A 19,433-nucleotide genomic window follows, 5' to 3' on the forward strand; every position below is an offset into this window, starting at 1 on the left:
CTACACAAGACATCATGATCAACATCACAAGGAAGCTATACTAACTTCCTAAACAAGGGGGAGTAGTTTCCTATAGCAATCAAATCATGGTTGGTTAATAAATCAACAACTCAGCACACATACTGTAGTAAATTCAACAAAAATTACATCAAATAGAAGGTAAATAGAACTAGCTATCCTGCAAAATTCATCCCAAAACTTGTAGCCATTTATCCCGAATAATTCATGTAATTAGACAATTCCTAGAACAAGATTGAATTATACAGGTTAGACCAGAGTATAAAACAATGTCAAACTTTAACAGTAGGTCTATAAAGAGATAAAGTAGCTACTGTGAATTTTTCAGGATTTATTATGTACAGAATTAAATAGGAGAAAAACAAACAGAACATACATCAGCTTAACAAGATTAATTTTTAGATCCTGTTCTATTCATGAACTGGAGCTCAAACTCCATGGACAAGCTAAAATATTCAAAACGAACACTCAGAAGTATTTTCATGATTTATTAACAATACAAAATATTTATCATAATTAACATCTACTAAATAAGCATTAAATAAAAGAAATAGCTACACAAATCTAAAAATATTGAAACTTGGAAAATGGTGTTAATTTAGTATTAGAAATTCACAGAAAAAGTTTCACACACATATCCATAACAGAACATCCAGAAATAAAAAGTAAGCTACTCTACTAGATCTAGCCAAAACTAGGGTTTTATCTAGTTACAGGTGTTATCTGGTGCTCAAATTTTTACACAAAACTAAGCATTCCATGTATTACCTACCAGCCAAAAATCAGACACAGATACTGGGTAAAACTCCTAGAATAATTATAGTCTATATAATCTAATCTTTTTCCTAGATTAAAATACAAATAGAAAATTAATATGTGCATGTAGTGAAAGTTGTAGATCTTGTTTCAAGGATTTCAGAACATTTGGATTTGCATTTTTCTGATTTTTCTACGAATTTCTAGGAATTTTCAAAGTTTGCTGTTTTGAGTTCATGGTGTTTTTGCACTTGGACCCCTGGACTTTTGGCTTCTTCTCCGAGGAGACCCCTAGCCGCAAAACAGAGGAAGGCCGGCGGCGCCATTTCCAGCGCACAGGGTGGCCGGCGGTGGGGGATTCGCAGGGGAAAAGAGAGAGGGGAACCAGAGCTACCTTTGGAGGGGATTGGGGCTCGCGGACGTGGACCGTGGTGGTCTCGCGGCGGAGAGGGGCGGCCGGCGGTGAACTGAACCGGCGGCGGCGTTCCAGTGGGGGAAGGAGGGGGTGGCCGGGTGCAGGAGGTTCAGGGCGGCGAGGTGGAGCTATCTATGGGGTCTGTTGAGCGCGAGGAAGGGTGAGCTCCGCGGTGACCTAGGGAGGGGCGGCGCTAATGGCCGCAGCGGCTCTGGACGCCGTGAGAGACTCGGCCGAGCGCCTGGAGCAGGGAGGAGAGTAGAGGGGGAGGGAGGAGGCCCGTTTGCGAAGCAAGGGGAGGGAGGAGAGCCAGGCGAGGGCGCGAGCGGGCTGGGGAATTGATGCACGGCAAGGCTCGGCTCGTTCGTCGCAGTGGCACGCCGACGGCAGTCCTCGGCGTGCGCACAGGGAGGGAGTGCCGCGTGGAGAGGCCAAGAAGCATCGGGAGCAGCCAGGGACGGGGCGCGGTGAGAGCACGGCGCGTGGCCGGCGGCCTTGACCCGACGGCGACCTCGGCTCGGCAGAAAACAGGGAGGGAAGAGAGAACAGAGAGGGTAGAGAGAAAGAGAGAGAAAGAGAGAAATTAAATTGATTCAAAATTCAATTTTTTCTCAAGGATTCCTTTTGAAACATAGAAAACTTCGAATACGAAAGTTGCAGAGAATTTAAAAACCTTCCACTTTTATTTCAGGAAAAAGTTTATTCGAGCAAAGGTTTAAAAGTTATTTTAAATTTCCGAAAACTATAATTCAAATAACTTATCATTTCATGTGATTTTTATCATTCGTACCCCTAGAGTTCAACTAGACATTTACAAAGCTTTTCATGACGAACATGTCTATTCATTTTCATACGCCTATTTGCATTGGTGTGAAAGTTAATTGAGGTTCCTGACCTAGGCACACATACACATATACACATGCATTTGTTTCGATGTTTCTTGGTTAAGGTACATGATTTGGTGCTAATGACCTGGATTAGCTAATTAAACACCTGGGGTGTTATAGTTCATGAGCCAAGTCCGGGCTGGCCCGGTCAATGCTACATGAAAGTAGCTCGCCATGACGGCGTTGTTACCACTAGCTGCTGTGATGGTGGTAACGTACACCTGTAGGAATTCCGACGGGTTAGTGGTATCGTCGTACTTCTCCGGCAGGTGTGGGCGGAACTTGGACGGCCATACCACTACGCGAAGGTGATCTACCAGCGCAGCGCAGCCCACCCCAGCCACCGGGGTACCCGCCTGTATCCGGGCGTTCACTGGAGGCTTGGGTGCTGCCACGTCCAAGTCGGCGTTGAGGTTGCGGCCCTCGATGTTGAGGTGGCGCTCTCGCGCCCTCACCACGGAGATGCAGGCATCCTCACCCGCGCGCCTACGGTTGAGCTCCGCCCGCAGGTCTTCTGTTCGTGCACCCCTCACTGTGGGGGAGCGCACGGATGCCGACGCACCGCCCTGGCGCCGGTGGTAAGGTACCACCGCATTACCAGGCGGGGGTCGTTGCCCAGTCCTTGCAGAACTGGGGGAGGCCTGGGCCAGATGGAGGAGACGGTCAACGTCGTCCCGCCACTGCCTCAGGGCGTCTGGCGAGGTTGCAGCAGCCAGAGGGTTGCGAAGCAACTCCCTAGCCGCCGCCAGCGCTCCGCCGCTCGCAGCTTGTGAGGGGGCCCTTGACGGGCGCCCTGACTCCTGCCGACGAGCAGCGCGCGCCGCCGCCGGTGGTGGCTGCTCCGCGGGCACCATTGCCCCTGGCGCAGGAAGGCGAGAGGCGTGTGGCGTGGATGATGCCACACCCTCCGTCATCTCCACGTCGTCCACTCGAACCATGGAGACGAGCAAGAGATGAATTAGAACCAGCTAAGTTCCCCTACTTGGCGCGCCAAATGTCGTGGTGTGGCAAACCACAGCCGGGTGGCAGAATGCACCTGCCTAAGCCCAGAGGGTGAGTACTCGGGGGTTAGCTAGGACTAGATCGATCTCTTGGAAGAACACGATGAACACAGCCGGTTTAGAGTGGTTCGGGCCGCCGGAGCGTAATACCCTACGTCCACTGTGAGCTGTATTGCTTAAGTCTGGATGAGCTTGAGCTCGAGAGTGTGTGCGTTTGTGTGTGCTCGAGAGAGCTTGTTCTGTGCAGCGAGCGCCTCCCCTTTATATCTCAAGGGAGGCGCGTACATGGCTGCTAGGATCCCGACAGGTGGGCCCATCGATGCAGTATAAAATAACGTATTGTTCATACATTATGGCGTTTCAGGCAGAGAAGATCTCATCTTTGGATTTCCTTGCCTGCCCGCGTGAATCCTTCATCCTGCATATCCAGGTGCTGTCTTGTTGAAACGGCGCCAGGCGTAGCTTGCGGCGTCGCCTGCAGTGTAGCTGAACGGGCCGTGTAGCTTGCGGCGTAGGCGGCATGATGGAAAAGTGACGTGCCGTCGTATCCATTTAATGCGGTAGACGGGCTCTGCGCGGATGTGGCGCAGGCGGCTGCACTGTATACCTCGGTAATACGCAGTCTACAGTGAGGTCTGACAAAGGTGCCCCGCGTGCCGCGGCGGCAGAGCACGCCTCAACCACCCGCAGTGAATGCGGTGGGTGCGCGAGTCTTCCAGCGGAAGACTCGCGCCTGCGGGACACGCGGCGGCTCCGGACCCCCCCCCCCCCCGGCGGTACGTTGGTTCTACGTGCGTGGGAGGTTCGGATGGACGCGGGAGGTCCCGGACCCCTAGGGGGTCCGAGGCTTCGGGTGTTGGTTCGGAGCTTCCCTTCCCCGGGGTCACGTGGCGTCACCGGACCCATCCCAGAGCGGGGAGCGGGTCCGGGGCCGTTGGCCCGGTGAGGTAAGGGCCTGACCCGTGGGGCCGGCTGCCCCGCCCCTTGTGGAGTAGTTACGGATGACTACTCAAGTCCTGCCTTGCTGCAGTAGAAGTGAGTATCCCTGCTACAGGGTACCGACAATAAATATTTTTTTATTTCGTCAAGATTTAATATTCTGCTGCATATAAGATTTCCATTCGACCTGTTCCTCGTTATATTGAACTCTAGCACCCTTAAATCCTTTTACTTATATTCTTATTCCAGACCCCTCGCTCAGCCACTTCCCTCCTCCACCGCTCATCCACCCCAGGCCATGGTGAAGGAATGTGGTTCCGATTGGGTGCCCTCGTTTCCTCACCAGCCGTCATGCGAAATTCCCCGACAGCATCTGCACCCGGTGCGTCGAAGGCCAGGTCCTCTTCACCATCTACATATTCCCCTTCTTTGAGCGACGACAAGAGATCTTCTGCTGGAATTGCCAACAGGTGTTCTCCCAAGGTAGTCCACAATATCGTGTCAAAGTTCAGCGAATTCAAGAAGGAACTAGTCCGTGACATTGGATTTGGAGGGTTACTAGAACTCCGGTGCATCTCCAAGGTAAATCTGAAGCTCTCTGCTTGGTTGCTTAGTAGGTTGGATACACACGAAAGTTGCTTGGTGTTTTCTGAGTCTCGTCGCATATACGTGCACGAGAAGGACATCGGTATTGTGTTTGGAATCCCTTGCGGGGACATAGATATGTCCTGCGTAGATATCTCACCTGAACAGTTAGATGATATAAGGAACACATGTGGACTTTGTGGCAAGGATTCCCGCAGCTTCAAATCACTTGAGTATGTGCTGCAAAAACACATCGATGATAGGTCCTCACGCCTGGAGCTTGACCGATTCAAATCTCATTTGTGATCTTTGTTATGGGACGCCTGCTCGCTCCTTCCGCCAATCACAACCACGGCAACTGTGACTTTTGGGCTGCTCTTAAGGATACTGAGATGATTTATCGGTTTAATTGGTGTCGTTATGTGTACTCATATGTAATGGAGGCCGCGTAGAAGGCTAGGCACGAGATGCTTGTCATGGGCCGTGTAATGTCTCTTTTCGGTTGCCATCTTTTTCTTCAGGTTAGTCAATTCCATGTCAAAACAGTCTACAACACTTTGCAATCTTGCTTCTGTTGTTCTCACCACAATTCACACTGGCCACTAACTTTGTAGGTTCTTTTCCTGGACAATGTTGATCTCCGAAAACTAAACAAGAATCACAATGTACTGCCGCGTATCAAGGTATTCGATCAGGATTCTCTACGACGCATGACCCTAATGTGTTTGTTCTGTGGTGAAGCCAATTATTTGTCGTTCATCGGGTTTAATATACACTGTCCTACTAATATGTTCCCACTTGTTTTTTTTTACTTTGTACCTTGGCAATATATACATTATTTGCTTGTCATACAACATCTAACTGCCACTTGTTTTATCGTCTTCGCGTGTAGGTACGGTCCAAAGAATCCAGTGTATACATAAGACACACTTTTCAGTTCGATGCACATGTACTTGTTGAAAGTCGTATCGCTACCAAGATTGTCATACACAGAGTAGCCACACACTAATAAAATAAAATAATATTCCTCCACTATCACGTACAATAAATTAAAATGTACCACATATTCATAATGCATAGGTACCGGACTGTTCTTTCTCTCTTCATTTCCTGTATTTATTTCAATATAAACTGGGGTACAGCATTTGTTTTAATATACACTGTGGTACAGTACCATAAATTCATAGGTACCTCGGTTTCAATAAAAACACGCATGTAAATTCTCCTCTGTACATCACAAATTGCTCCAAAACCACTCTAAATTTACATTTTGCTGTATAAAAATATTCTGCAAATAATTCCAACCAAAAGCAAAACAAAGGCAGGACGATTTCTACGAAAAATATCTCACGGTGTCCAAATTTCAAGGAACAACGACAAGCACAAAGGGAATTAAAAATCAAACCATTCATTTGGCGAGAACACGAGTTCATCGAGTAGAGTTCATGGTGGTGTTGACGCTGGAATTGAGATAAAAAAGGGAAATTTTGGTGAAAAATAAACCCAACGAGAAGACAGCAACGGATTATTAGCATTCCGAACGAGCACTGATTCAAAACAACGGAAACGGAGAGAACTCAGGCCATTTGCTGCAGAAAAGTAGCACACGTGTAAGGACGGAGGTAGGGGTGGCGCGAGCGGCTGTGTGAGAACCGCCCAATTTGATACTATTTTAAATGAACCGCCGGTCATTATCATCCAGATGAGAGTTAACACGTGCTTGCCGGAGAGCGTGCCACGTATTATCCCACATCTAGAGACACGAATAACCGACACGTCATTCATCCAAAATAATATCAAATCCGGTAGTCCCGATATGTGCTCCAACATACGCCCAAGATCAGCATATGCACATACCGTTTACAATCGAATACATCGCCAATAATCCACAAAGAGCAGTTTTACACACTTAATATTATATGTTCAATATGGGTGGGTTTGAAACTTCACTTACAAGCCTTGGGCTCACGAAAGTCATATTAAACAGAAACGTAAAGTTTATTGCATTTACATGCTCTCACGAAGCTCGATTACGATAAAGACTTACTAAAGTAATGATGCCTTGCTCAAGGACATCGTTACAGCCACCACGACCTACTCTTCCCCCGCGTTTGGATCAGCGGGGTAGAAGTGGCCGAACACCACTTCGGGCTCACCTGCAACTAGGTTTAGAAAGCAACCTGAGTACAAAAGGTACTCGTAAGACTTACGCGATTACATATGCAAGGATCATGCAATAACTCAAGTAAAAGCTTTAAGGTTAAGTAATTATTGCATAAGCATTAGCTCTCTACACTACCATCTATCAGAATTAATTAATCTTACCCAAACCCCCCAACAATTTTAGTACATTAAGAGTATACAAAAATAATGAGGCACAGAGGTGCCATGAACCATTTCCATCATAACCGGAACTTTCTACGAAGAGTTCAACGGACAAAGAGCTTGCTCATAACCGAGAGCGCGGCAATTCGAATTGATTATAACCTTGCAAGGGTGTACTACTTTACCCACACGACGCAAGGACCATGCGACTCAACCAATCGGCCAGAGTTGGACAAGGGGTACTCGCGTCAACCATTTCCAACATGGCTCGATCATTGAAATCCTCACACCTAGCTTACGTGTAGAGACTTAGTTTCTACCGGGGACATCTCTAAACTTTCCTACTCATAGGTCCACCCGGGGACACCTCTAAGCCTCTCTGCATAGCCCTTGGCCACGTATCTAGGACTGTACATCAATGATCAAGTCAAGGAAGGTAATTGGTTTATCCGTACCATTATATTAGATATGTGGTATCACGGAAAGGTGCTCAAAGCCGACGTCATCCACGGACGGTCCTTAAACGATCCAAGCGGACTATGCCCATGTGACTCCATTCACTAGGCCCTACCATTCCGCTCGAATCTTGATACTACCAAACTCTTAACAACCCAACCGAACCAGTGTGATCAAGGGTACATGGTAAAAGTGATCCTCCAAACCAATCCTGTCTAGCGAGTAATATAGTATTCTAAGCAGGGCTAAGCATCTAGTCAAGTTTAAGTGAGTAACTGACTACTGTGTGGCAAGGACATGGTTGAACAACTCAAGGAAGGATAATGCATCAAAGGTAGGTACAAGCATGCAATACATACATAATCTATATAACCCAACATTACCCGGTGAGATAGCTAAACTAAATCAGATTAAATAGGAGCAAGGAATATGCTTAGCTGCTTGCCTGGGTTAACTTCAGACTCAACCACGAACGGGACTCCAGGCTCAGGCTCCACGGACTCGGCGGGTTCCACGGGTTCGACCTCCGGCGGTTCGGTCACTAAAATGCATGAATGCGATGCAAGAATTAAAAAATGAACTTAACAGCAAGCATAAATTATGGAAATAATTGAGCATGCAGGGAACAATACAAGGAACTCACGAAAATTGGTTTTGCAGTAAAATCATTTTCCTAAAACTAATCATAAATAGATCAATTTTCAGCTACTCTAAGCAAGATAAATCGGGAAAGGCATGCAAACTTATCTAAACAAATACAAGAAAATTATCATGGAAACTAGGCAGGAACACAAGGCTAACAAAGCTGGTTTTACTATTTTCTCACTTTCCAGCAAAACGTTCTATATTAAACCACATTTTGGAAAGCAAGCACGAAATCGAAATGAAACCCTAAACAACATCAAGGAAACACATGAGTAAGTTGCACTACTGGAAAATAAACCTGACAAGGAGTCTAAAAAAATTTGGTTTGGAATTTTTCAAGCAGTACACAAATAAATAAGCATTAAACTCACTTTTACAAATTAAAACTATAGATAAATCTACAGCAAAGTAACATGCAAAACAATATTTTTCTTGAGTAGATCTCAGCTAGGGGAATCCAACAAAACAAGTTTCACAATTTTTTGAGCTACACATGAATTTCTATGGATTTTACAAGATTGCAGAAATACTAAACCTAGAAAAACCTTAGCAAAATGCTAGGTGCACCCGAGGGCAGCCACCCCGGCCACCGACAGGTGGGCCCAGGGGACCGGACGGCACCACCAGGCCGGTCAAGGCCAAGGCCTGCCTTGACCCTGCGCCTGGTCGCGCCCACGGTGCGGCCCGCGCGCGCGGCGTGCACAACGCGGCGGCGCCGGCGGACAGCGGCGCGGCGGGACGAGGCTGGAGCGGGGAAGGGGAGGTGCGTACAGTGAAGAGAAGGAGGCGGCGAGCCTCACCGGCTACTTGGATGGCGGGGAACGGCGGTGGAGGGGCGGCGCGGCGAGCAGGGGCGGCGGCGCGGCGAAGGCGAGCGGTGGCGGCCCTGTGCAGCAAGGGAGAAGGCCGGGTAAGGAGGGAAATCGAGCGAGGGAAGGGGGAAGATGCTCTCTGCGCAAGGAATCGGCGCGGCACTCACCGAGGGCGGCAAATCGACGGCGGCAAGGAGCTCGGGCGGCGACGGCAATGGAGGGAGGAAGGAGCTAGGGTTTGCGGGAAGAAAGGGGGTCGGTCGGGCACGGGAGCTAGAGGGCGAGGGGAAGAGTGAAGGCACAGCACGGCACGCGAGGATGGCCGGCACATGGCGCGTCTCACGAGGATGAACGCCGGCGACGGGCGACGCGTGCGCGTGGCGCCGAGCGGAACAGAGAGAAGGGAGGGAAGGGGAGGCTAACGGGTGAGCCCGGCGGGGATTTTTATTTTCTTTCTTTTTCTTTCTTCTTTTTTTTCCTGGGCTGTGACAGGCTGAGCGCATGCGCGGCGGTGAAGAACTTGAACTCGCCCTCGTCGTAGTCGCTGCCGGCGTCGGAGGAGGCGGGCTCATCCCCAACCGGGGGCGGCAGGGCGTCGCCGAAGCTGAGGACGGAGTCGAGGTGCGGGCGCGTTGCCACGCTGCTGTTCGCCCGCCGTGCCCCCGCCGCTCGCCGGCGCCTACCCGCATACCCGCCGGCCCGCGTGGCGCTGCCTCGCCGCTGCTCGCCCGCCAGCGCCGCCGTCCGCCTGCCCGCGCCTTGTCACTGCGCGCCCGCCCGTGCCGCCGTGGCTCGCCGTTGTCTGCCCGCCCACGGCGGCCTAGGCGTGGTGGTCGGAGGCCAACGCGTGCGCCCGCGCGGCCCCGCCTCACCGCGGTTCGCCCGCCCGTGCCGCCGCGACTTGCCGCCATCTGCCCGCCCACGGCGGCCCAAGCACGGCAGCTGCAGGTCAGTGTGTGCTCCCGCCCGTAGCTTCGACTCGCGCCGGCGCTAAGTCGCACTCACTCACGGCTTCAGCCATCGACGGCACGACGGCGACCACTCTGCTTGCGCCACCCACGCTCCCTCGCCGCCAACTACAGCGGCCAGCCCTTGGCCGGCGGAGGCGCCGGGGTACATGACCGGTACCTGTGGGTTCAGGAACCGGATGAGCCCCGCCGCTGGTGCACCGCCACTCGTCGGTACTCCCCCCTCTAGATCTGGCTTTCAAATTTTGAACCGCAGCTCACCGAACATGCCCCCTCCCCCCCGGCAACCTCCCCGATGCCAGCTCAGTTGTATTCATCGGTACAAGTGAATACGTATAAGATTGGTACACGTATAGGCACAAAAGCTGGACTAAAAACTGGTACAGCACTCAAAGACAGTCTAGATAAGTTCCATCATGCTACTACGACGTATATTAGACCATGTTTAGTTCTCATCCCATAAACTTCGTAAACGCAAAAAAAAAACATCACATCAAATGTTTCGACACATGCATGGAGTACTAAATGAAGTCTATTTACAAAACTTTTTACATGGGCTGTAAATCGCGAGACGAATCTAACGAGCCTACATAATCCATGATTTGCAACATTGATGCTACAGTAACCATCAGCTAATTATTAATTAATCATGGATTAATTAGCATCATTAGATTCGTCTCGCGATTTACAACCCATCTATATAAAAAGTTTTGTAAATAGACTTCATTTAGTACTTCAAATTAGTAAGATTCCGTTGCAAAAAAAATTTGTGTTTAATAACGCACCCTTATTCTAGTTTGTACTCCTACCCACGATCTCGTCGTCGTACACGCTCGGCGGCGGCAATAGCCGACCATGCTGTCGTCACATGAATCGCTCGCATCCACGCCACCGGCCTGGAAGACGAGTGCGGATGCGTGAACCAGCTGTTCCACAGTATTCCTACCCGCTCCTGGCCGCTCCTGGCCGCCCTGGTCAGCCAAGGAAGCTGCTGCAGTGCAGAATACTACTGTTTTCGCCTGGGATGGGGATGCCACGCCCACACCACAGGTGGTCAACTCCTGCCTTCTGGCACTAGGCGTCTAGGCTGGTAAAATTAAAGAAACGAAAAATGGGAAGGAAAAAACAAAGTTGTTCCTTGTCGCCTCTGCAACGAGCCAACGATAAATGCCTCACATGACGCCGCGCTCGTGCCTAATCAAGACCATTTACTACATGCATGCATCTCGATGGCAGCGGTCTGATACTCGGATCACTGATCAGGCAGGCTATCAAGACATCGGCCTTGTTTGGTTGATCTAGCACACGATTTTTTCCGAAAAAAAATTTCGCATGTATAAAGTACTAAATGAAGTTTTTTTGTAAAACTATTTTAAGGATGAATGTAATTTTTCGTAACAAATCGACGGTAATTAATCGATAATTGGCTACAGTGATGCTACAGTAAATATTCTCTAATCATGCGGTCAAATGTCTCATTAAATTATTCAGGGTTCCTAGCGCAGGGATTCTGAAGTTGGTTTTGAAAACTAACTTAATTTAATACCTCTAATTAGCAGTCTAAGTTGATACAAATCCTAGCATAGCACAAACCAAATAGGGCCATCGAAGAGTATTGGTCTTGTTTGGTTTGCGCTATGCTACAAACTATAGCAACTTTGACCAATAATTAGGGGTGTTAAATAATGTCAGTTTAAAAAACTAACTCCAGAATTACTGCGCTAGGAATTCGTACTAGGATGATTACTGTAGCATCACTGTAGCCAATCATCGATTAATTACTGTTATTAAATTCGTCGCGAAAAGTTGCACCCATCTCTGAAGAAGTTTTGTAAATAGACTTTATTTAATACTCCATGCATGCAAAAAAAATTTGTAGAAACTAATAACACGTACAAACCAAACGGCTTCATTGAAAGCCTAGTCTTGTCTTTCGGAAAAAAGGAGAAGAAGAAGAGAAAAGCCTAGCCTTGTCCTGTAGAGAGTTCGGTGGTTGCGGTTGAAGTGGACGTGGTTATGATGCGTAATGCCAGAATGTTACTCCTCCTCTGCTTCACGGTCTCACATACTCTCATGGATAGCGTGAGAGGGAGCTGACGCTTGAGTTGCCAACTTGCGATGGGAAATTCATCAGGGTCGATGATGGTTGCAGCAATGTGTAGCTTGTGCCACTACTTGCGACCTCAAACAGGCACCACCGCGGACATGGAATCGATCGGTAGTGCGAGGAATTGCCGTGTCGTCCCTTTAGGATGAGACGGGACTGAACTCGTCGAATCACTCGCACCAAACATGCGTGGTAGAGCTATAGAGCATCAGCGCGCGACCCGCGTAGCCTTTTCCCCGTCGCAACCACCACCGCTAACCCCACCGGCCGGCGGCGTAGGCGCCATCGAGTTTTGTCGCCGGCGCAAGCGATGAGTGCCTCCCTGACCGGCGCACGACAGCGGCGGCCGTACTGCTGCTACCCCACTCCATCGAGAGCGCGTTTAATATGTTCTACCGGGGGCGTGGTCGTAGTCCTGTAGAGCAAAAAAAAGCAGCACAGCGAGCAAAACAACCACCGGAGTATGGAATGAATGGAAGGAACCCTGCCTTCTAAGGTTAACTCATAGTTATTGGGTGGCTACCCGACCGGCCGGCCATGGACGGGCCGCCGTCTTCCACCCGAAGAGATGCGAGCTTTTTACTGTTGCTTCCTTTCAGATGCAGCAAGACGAGACCAGGGAGTACAAGCCATGTTCTTCATGGCTTCATGGGCTTCTTGCCTGGACCTGGACGGTCAACGGTTCATCAAGCCAGCCGGTGTATACCGATCTAAAACAAATGCATGCACGGTGCTTGAAAAACACTTGATGATTACAAACTGGCTGCAGTTGAGTTGATTAGGTTCCTTGCAGAATGCACTACGTGGATCATGCCCACAGGTTTATTTCTGGATTTATTCAAAAAAAAAGTAAAATAGCGTTATTCATTCCGTGATAAGCATCTTGTGAAGGCATACGTGTATATGAGCGTTGGCATTTTAGAGTTGATAATTCAAGTTCTTCACCAATAATCCAAATTGATATTAGTTTAGAAATGAAGTTTTGTCTTTGAAACCGAATTAAGTTTAAGGAAAAAGTCAATTTTTGACCATTCAACTATCACCCGAGTTGGACTTTGGCCATCAAACTCCAAAACCGAGTATTCTTGACCATCGAACTATCAAAACCGTTTACATTTGACCATTTGACTATTTTGAAGTGTGGTTTTGCTGATGTGGACGACACATGGCAGTGGGGCTCACATGTCAGCTTGTCGCCCCCCGAAGCAGAGAAAGGGAGAGAAAGAGGAAAGAGAAGGGAGGAAAGAGAAAAGAGGAAAAGAAGCTGACATGTGGGCCCCACTGCCGCGTGTCGTCCACATCAGCAGAACCACCCTTCAAAACAGCCAAATGACCAAATATAAACAGTTTTGAATAGTTTGATGGTCAAGAATACCCGGTTTTGAAGTTTGATGGCCAAAATCGAACTAGGGTGATAGTTGGATAGTCAAAAATGGACTTTTTCCTAAGTTTTTTTATTGTTTTGGGAAAAAACCAACATGTAAACCAAGTTATACTTACGTCCTATTACCGTTCAAAAAAAATTAGGTCTGATGCATGTAATTATTTAATAAGATTCATATTGCAAAACACGCTCACACTATTGTCTTGATTTTGTGTCTATAGACGATGAATTTTGTGAGAAAACCAATGTTTAAAATAGTGTGCTATAGTGGTTTCATGGAGTTGCCGCTCTGCCTACTACAGTAGAAAAAGCACGCTATAACGGGTTATCGCTAAATCCTATAGCCCGCTATTTAATATATTAGAGAAAACAACTATCAAAGTAACCTTTAAAAACTGCATCTTACATATTTTAATGGAGTGAATATATTAAAAAACATGAGGTTTAACAAGCATGCCATCTTATTACCATTTAAACCAACATTTATTATGACGAGAGGGAGCAAGATGGTGAGTGCAACTCTATCATGAACTTTTTGAACGGTGCAACTCTATCTTAAGTTTTTAAGTTTAGAAGTTAAGCTAAAACGATGCGACTCTTTATTGTACTCCCTATTTTGAGAATGCCTCCAAATTTCTTTCTCCACCCTCTATTTCTAGATGTCTCTAGAAAGACTTCTATTGAGTTAGAATTGAGGGCTATTGCTAGAGTTAAAACAAATTTAAAAGGTCCTAGAAAATATAGACAACCTCATTTAACATTTAGAAGGTCTGGTTTAGAGACTGCCGCTGGAATTGCTCTAAATGACTCCCATGAAGGCTTCTAAATCTCTTTTCCGGCACAGGACATTCTTATCACTACATTTTGGTGTAACTAAAAAGTCTACGAGCTTTATGTTCTTCGGCGGGCTTGCAACGGACGAGGTGGGCCTGAGCCTTTATGCTCTTCCTTTAAGCTCACTCTTCTTAAGTCTAGCGCCGCGTTGGCTGGCAGCAAGATCAGATCAGTTCCGCACGGGCAGCGCACCGCTGTTTTTGTTCGCCTCCCGTGAAAAAATTGTTGTTTTGCTCTAGGTCCACAATAGCGTCATAATCTCCTAGGAGATAGCACCTGCACCATCACCAACACTAGCTCAAGCTGTGCCATGACCTCTAAACAATAAAAATATCCTCAATATTACTGCTACATATTTTCAAAATTGCCTCTCAAACAATAGATATCTATATATAAGCATAAGAAAGTTTTGTTTTGGAAACACAGAGGCCCGACTTGGAGGGCATTTGACCAGTACGTGGACCGTAGATGTCATATATATGGGCTCTGTTTATTTTTTTTAGAAAGAGAAAGTTAAGCTAGGAGAACATGGTTCAATCCAAAGAAAGAATTAGTGGCAAATACGAAATTTGGTGCTAAGACTGTCGCATAAAAAATTTCCAAAAACACTTACCAAAATTGTTTCAAAACATAAAAAATTACCAAAAGAGAATTCTGGCTGACACTCAATAGACAACTCAGCCTGCGCCCCGGGGGAAAAATAATATTAAAAAACATAAGGGCTCCTCGGTGTATCTCCACCCGCCAATTAATGATCCCTCGGGACCAGCGACTCACTTCAATGCCAAGAACCAAAAAGGACTCCGAGGGAAGGAAAAAAAAAAAGGAAGAAACTTGAGCAGCAGCAGCAGGGGCAGCCGAAGCAGAGCGCGAGGAAGGAGGCGGGCTTGCTCGGCTGTGATCCCCCCGCCCGGGGCCCACATGGCGGCGTCGCCCTGAGCCCGGCTCTCCCCACCGCGACGCCCGCCCCGGCCGCGGCGTCCCGAGATGCCGCCGCGGGGGGCGGCGCTGCTCTTCCTCCTCTCTGTCTCCGGTACGTCCTTGGGGGCGCTTTCCTTATTTCTTCGCCGTGCGTTGCGTCTTCTCGAGTTCGGGCTGCAATGCCGGGGGGAATTCTAGCCTGGCTTGCGCTCTCGCGGCGGGATCGCCGGGGAGGAGCCGCGGGGCGTGGCGTGCGCGCCAAGTTCCCCCTGCGTATGAGCGGGGCAAAAGATGGTTCTTCCTTTTCGCTTAATGGAGCTGTGCTCTCGTGATTCGTCGGAGCGCATCTGAATCACGGCTCTCCCTTGAGTCGGCTCAGGCTTATAGCATGCAGAAGTTGCGATTTCTTCTGAAAAAATTCTGCGCTTTGATTTTTTTCGCACTGGCGCCGGGGTGATTCCCCGCACGCTTCTCCACGTGCCTGAATAAAACAGGGGCTGTGATGCGGGTGCGGCATTTTTTGCTACTTGTATGATTGTATCAAACCTGAAATTTTTAGACTTCGGTGGTTGGCGAGGGTTTTGGGCTCCTCAAGGGTTCTTCTTCTTCATTCTTCTTGCTAGAGCTGTCAATCGTCATCACAATCCGCGTTGATTAACTGATAGACTGTACAGCTCCAAATGCCGGTACCAAAAACCCAATTCGCAGTGCATGAAGCACTTTTTTTATATATTTTAGTTGTATTGTAGCGCACTAGCGCGAGTTCTTTATTTTGATATTGCCATACTTATATGCATTGTCTGGGTTAATTGTTTCTTGTTGGAATATCCTAGCAGTGCAACTCGGAACTTCAAGCTCAACAAGTATTACGGCATACTTATTTGGATTCTTGAGTAGAACCCATCAGCATCGCTTTCCTGCCCTAGCCCCAGGCCCAGCCCCTTCTCCTCAACCCCATGGTAAGTAGAAAAACTCTTGAGATTCGTAGACATGAATAGTAACACTAACATAGGTGTAACGAGCAAATACAATTCTCACCATATACCCTTCCACTTTAGCTACTTGTTCCGTTAAGCATTCTTCATACAAATCATTGTTCCTTTTGATTCTCAGGCCCCATTATTGCTCCCCCAGTGCATAGGCATCACAGAAAAAGGCATCATGCTTCCCCACCACCTTCTTCGGCATCATCAGAAAGACAAGGTTTCTAACTTTCTCATTTGTCCACCAGAGACTGCACATTTTCTTGCCTATTACAGAAGAAAATAGCAATAATAAGACATGTCCATGCCTGAATTTTGACAGATTGCAGTGGAACAATTTGTTCCGCTCCGCTTACGTCGACTCCAATCAGTTCACCTTGTGGTTGTGTATATCCTATGCAAATTCAGCTTGACCTTGGTGTGGCACCATATCAGTTATTTCCGAGAATCGATGAGTTAGAAATCGAGGTTGCAGCAGGTACATTCCTGAAACAGAGCCAAGTTCGGATAATGGGTGCTGGGAGTAGTCTTCAGGATCCTGAAAAGACAACGGTAACCATTGATTTGGTGCCCCTAGGTCAGAAGTTTGATAGGACTTCAGCCTTACTGATTAGCAACAGATTTTTGCAAAAGAAGGTGCCAATAAACTCATCCATTTTTGGTGCCTATGTTGCTACATATGTTCATTATCCAGGTGAATACTGATACATTCACACCACTAGCTTTCTGTGATGGTTTTTGTTGTTTGCTTTATTTAATCATACATATATTGCAGGCCTTCCTTCTTTGGTACCTATTCCTGGATCCTTGGGTCCAGTAAGCAGCAATGAGGACCCTTTTGGTGCAAATATACACAATAGAAGCCATCATAAGATTAACTCTAAAGTGATTGCCATAATTTCTCTGTCAGCTGTGGTTTTTGTTTTGATGTGCTTTGCCATTGGCATCGCTTGGAGATTTAAAGGATTAAAAAAATCTCATGCTACTGGCCCTATTTCAAGTTCGTCCATCACCAGAAAAGGAGGTAATTTTCATGACAATTGGTACAATATACTACACCTCTGTTGTGCTGCACCATAGTCATTTGCATGTTGAATAATTAAGATGCAAATTACATGTTAACCCTTGGCCTTGTTTCTATACAGTGGTGCTTTCCTCTCCTCAGACTCCTGCACCCAGAATTAGAATCTGGGTCAGGTGATGCAGACACCTGGGCTGTCGTCTCCCATTTCCAGGAAAATTCACACTAACCAAATAGTGCTCGACATTGAGTGTTAAAATTTCTTATTCATTCCTGTTACTTCAATCTTGGTCCAATGGAGGCACTATTGATACTTTGGTTTGTCATGTATTGAAATATGTTGTGGCACAATAATGTTATCACTAGTTACTAAGCTAATAGCTAGTAAGCAAAGAGCAATGACTTGAACACTAAGGGCTCTTCTATGATCTTGCTTTAATTCCTTGAACAACTATATATCAGGGGCCATAAAACATCCTCATTTAGAATATGAGTTCCCCTTGAATTTGTAACGTAATCTATTTTTTTTCTGTTTCAGGTATGAGGTCATCATTCTCGGGTACAAGCAGCTCGACAGCATCATTTGCCTCAACGATAGGAACTTGCCCATCCAGCGTTAAGACATTTACAATAACTGAGCTTGAGAAGGCCACGGAAAACTTCAGCTTCAGCAAAATAATAGGTGAAGGGGGTTATGGACGGGTTTATCGCGGCATAATTGAAGATGGTGTTGAGGTTGCTGTCAAATTGCTCACAAGGAAACATCAAAACAGAGATCGCGAGTTCATTGCGGAGGTTGAGATGCTAAGTCGCTTGCATCACCGCAATCTTGTCAAGCTTATTGGTATATGCATTGAAAGGAGCACGAGGTGCTTGGTATTTGAGCTTGTTCCAAATGGAAGTGTTGAATCTCATCTACATGGTATGTGAAACCATAGTGATTTCTTCTTTAAAAAAAACCATAGTGATTTTCATAGCATCTTACTTGCATAAATTAAGAACCTTGGATTAGCAAGCCTGAACATCACGCTCAAACATTTTTTTGTAAGTGCATAATAATAACAACTTATTCTTGTATTATGTTTTTTATATATTTCAGGCTCGGATAAAATATATGGTCCGCTTGATTTTGACACTAGAATAAAAATAGCCCTTGGCGCTGCAAGGGGACTAGCCTATCTGCACGAGGATGCAAATCCCCATGTCATTCACAGGGATTTCAAGGCTAGCAATGTTCTATTGGAAAATGATTTCACCCCCAAGGTTGCTGATTTTGGGCTGGCAAAGGAAGCATCAGATGGGATGGATCATATTTCTACTCAGGTCATGGGAACTTTCGGGTAAGACCTCCACTACAACTACTATTATTCCCCAAGTGCCATCATGTAATTCTTGAAAGCAATTTTAATGATTCTGAGTATAATTAACTCTTTATTATCGTTTGAACGATTTATACAATTTTCTTTTGTTTACAGCATTTTGATTCATTTGTTTCCATGCTTTTCAGGTACGTTGCCCCAGAGTATGCGATGACGGGGCATCTGCTCGTCAAGAGTGACGTCTACAGCTACGGTGTGGTGCTCCTCGAGCTGCTGTCAGGCCGGAAGCCCGTGGACATGACCCAGCCACCGGGATCCGAGAACCTGGTCACCTGGGCGCGCCCGCTCCTGACCACCCGGGAAGGCCTGCAGCGGCTGGTGGACCCGTCGCTGCCGGCGGGCTACGACTTCGAGAAGCTGGCCAAGGCGGCGGCCATCGCGTCCATGTGCGTGCACGTCGAGGCCTCGCAGCGGCCGTTCATGGGCGAGGTCGTCCAGGCGCTGAAGCTGATCCACGGCGGCGGGGCCGGGGCCGGCGACGAGACCTGCAGCGGGTCCTTGGGCGGCGGCGCGACGGAGGAGTCCCCCTGGCACGACGGCAGCAGGAGCACGTGGAACGACGACCCCACCACGCCGGGCCCGGCGGCGGCGCTCCCCCTGGGCTACGGCTCGGACCCCGCCGGCGGCGCCGCGGACGAGCGGAGGCCGCGGTCGGCGTCGAGCGCCGTGCTGGACAAGATCGAGTCCCTGGCCATGTACGACTGGTCCGGCCCGCTGCGCGCCAAGGGGAGGCTCAGCTTCTACAGGCTGCGGGGGAGCATGAGCGAGCACGGCCGGCCCTCGGACGACGGCAGCGTCGAAGGCGACTTGATGTAGCCGGCGGCGACCATCCCGCAGATTGCCGCGGCGGGCAATGGCATGCCTGCCTCGCGTTTCTTGTCTCGATCGAGAATTGTACAGCTGCTGCTGCTGCTTGATGAGATTTTGGTGCCTGTTGCCAAGAACACATCGCTCTGATCCTCTAATGTGTAGTCGATGCATTTTGGCCCATAGATGC

The 19,433-nt window shown here is 47.9% G+C and overlaps 1 protein-coding gene and 1 long non-coding RNA gene across 4 annotated transcripts; both read left to right on the plus strand.

The window, feature by feature from the left end:
- Positions 1-4,259: 4,259 nt before the first annotated feature.
- On the plus strand, positions 4,260-5,755 carry LOC120642629. The gene is made up of 2 exons (XR_005662665.1): positions 4,260-5,122; positions 5,216-5,755. It is a non-coding gene; the product is annotated as an uncharacterized LOC120642629 (long non-coding RNA).
- Positions 5,756-14,926: 9,171 nt separating this feature from the next.
- LOC120642384 (receptor-like serine/threonine-protein kinase ALE2) lies at positions 14,927-19,428 on the plus strand. Of its 3 annotated transcripts, XM_039918889.1 has the most exons (9): positions 14,927-15,165; positions 15,887-16,012; positions 16,167-16,256; positions 16,359-16,514; positions 16,614-16,730; positions 16,812-17,060; positions 17,596-17,979; positions 18,157-18,397; positions 18,565-19,428. In XM_039918889.1, exons 1-9 carry the CDS (start codon positions 15,120-15,122, stop codon positions 19,250-19,252), a joined length of 2,097 nt encoding a protein of 698 aa, XP_039774823.1. In that variant the 5' UTR covers positions 14,927-15,119; the 3' UTR covers positions 19,253-19,428. The 3 variants fall into 3 exon arrangements, with proteins under 3 accessions (XP_039774823.1, XP_039774821.1, XP_039774822.1); XM_039918887.1 differs by having other exon boundaries at positions 16,359-16,730; XM_039918888.1 differs by having other exon boundaries at positions 15,890-16,012; positions 16,359-16,730.
- The last annotated feature ends 5 nt before the right edge of the window (positions 19,429-19,433 follow it).

The sequence above is a fragment of the Panicum virgatum genome, chromosome 7K (genome assembly GCF_016808335.1).
Source record: "Panicum virgatum strain AP13 chromosome 7K, P.virgatum_v5, whole genome shotgun sequence".
NCBI lineage: Eukaryota > Viridiplantae > Streptophyta > Magnoliopsida > Poales > Poaceae > Panicum > Panicum virgatum.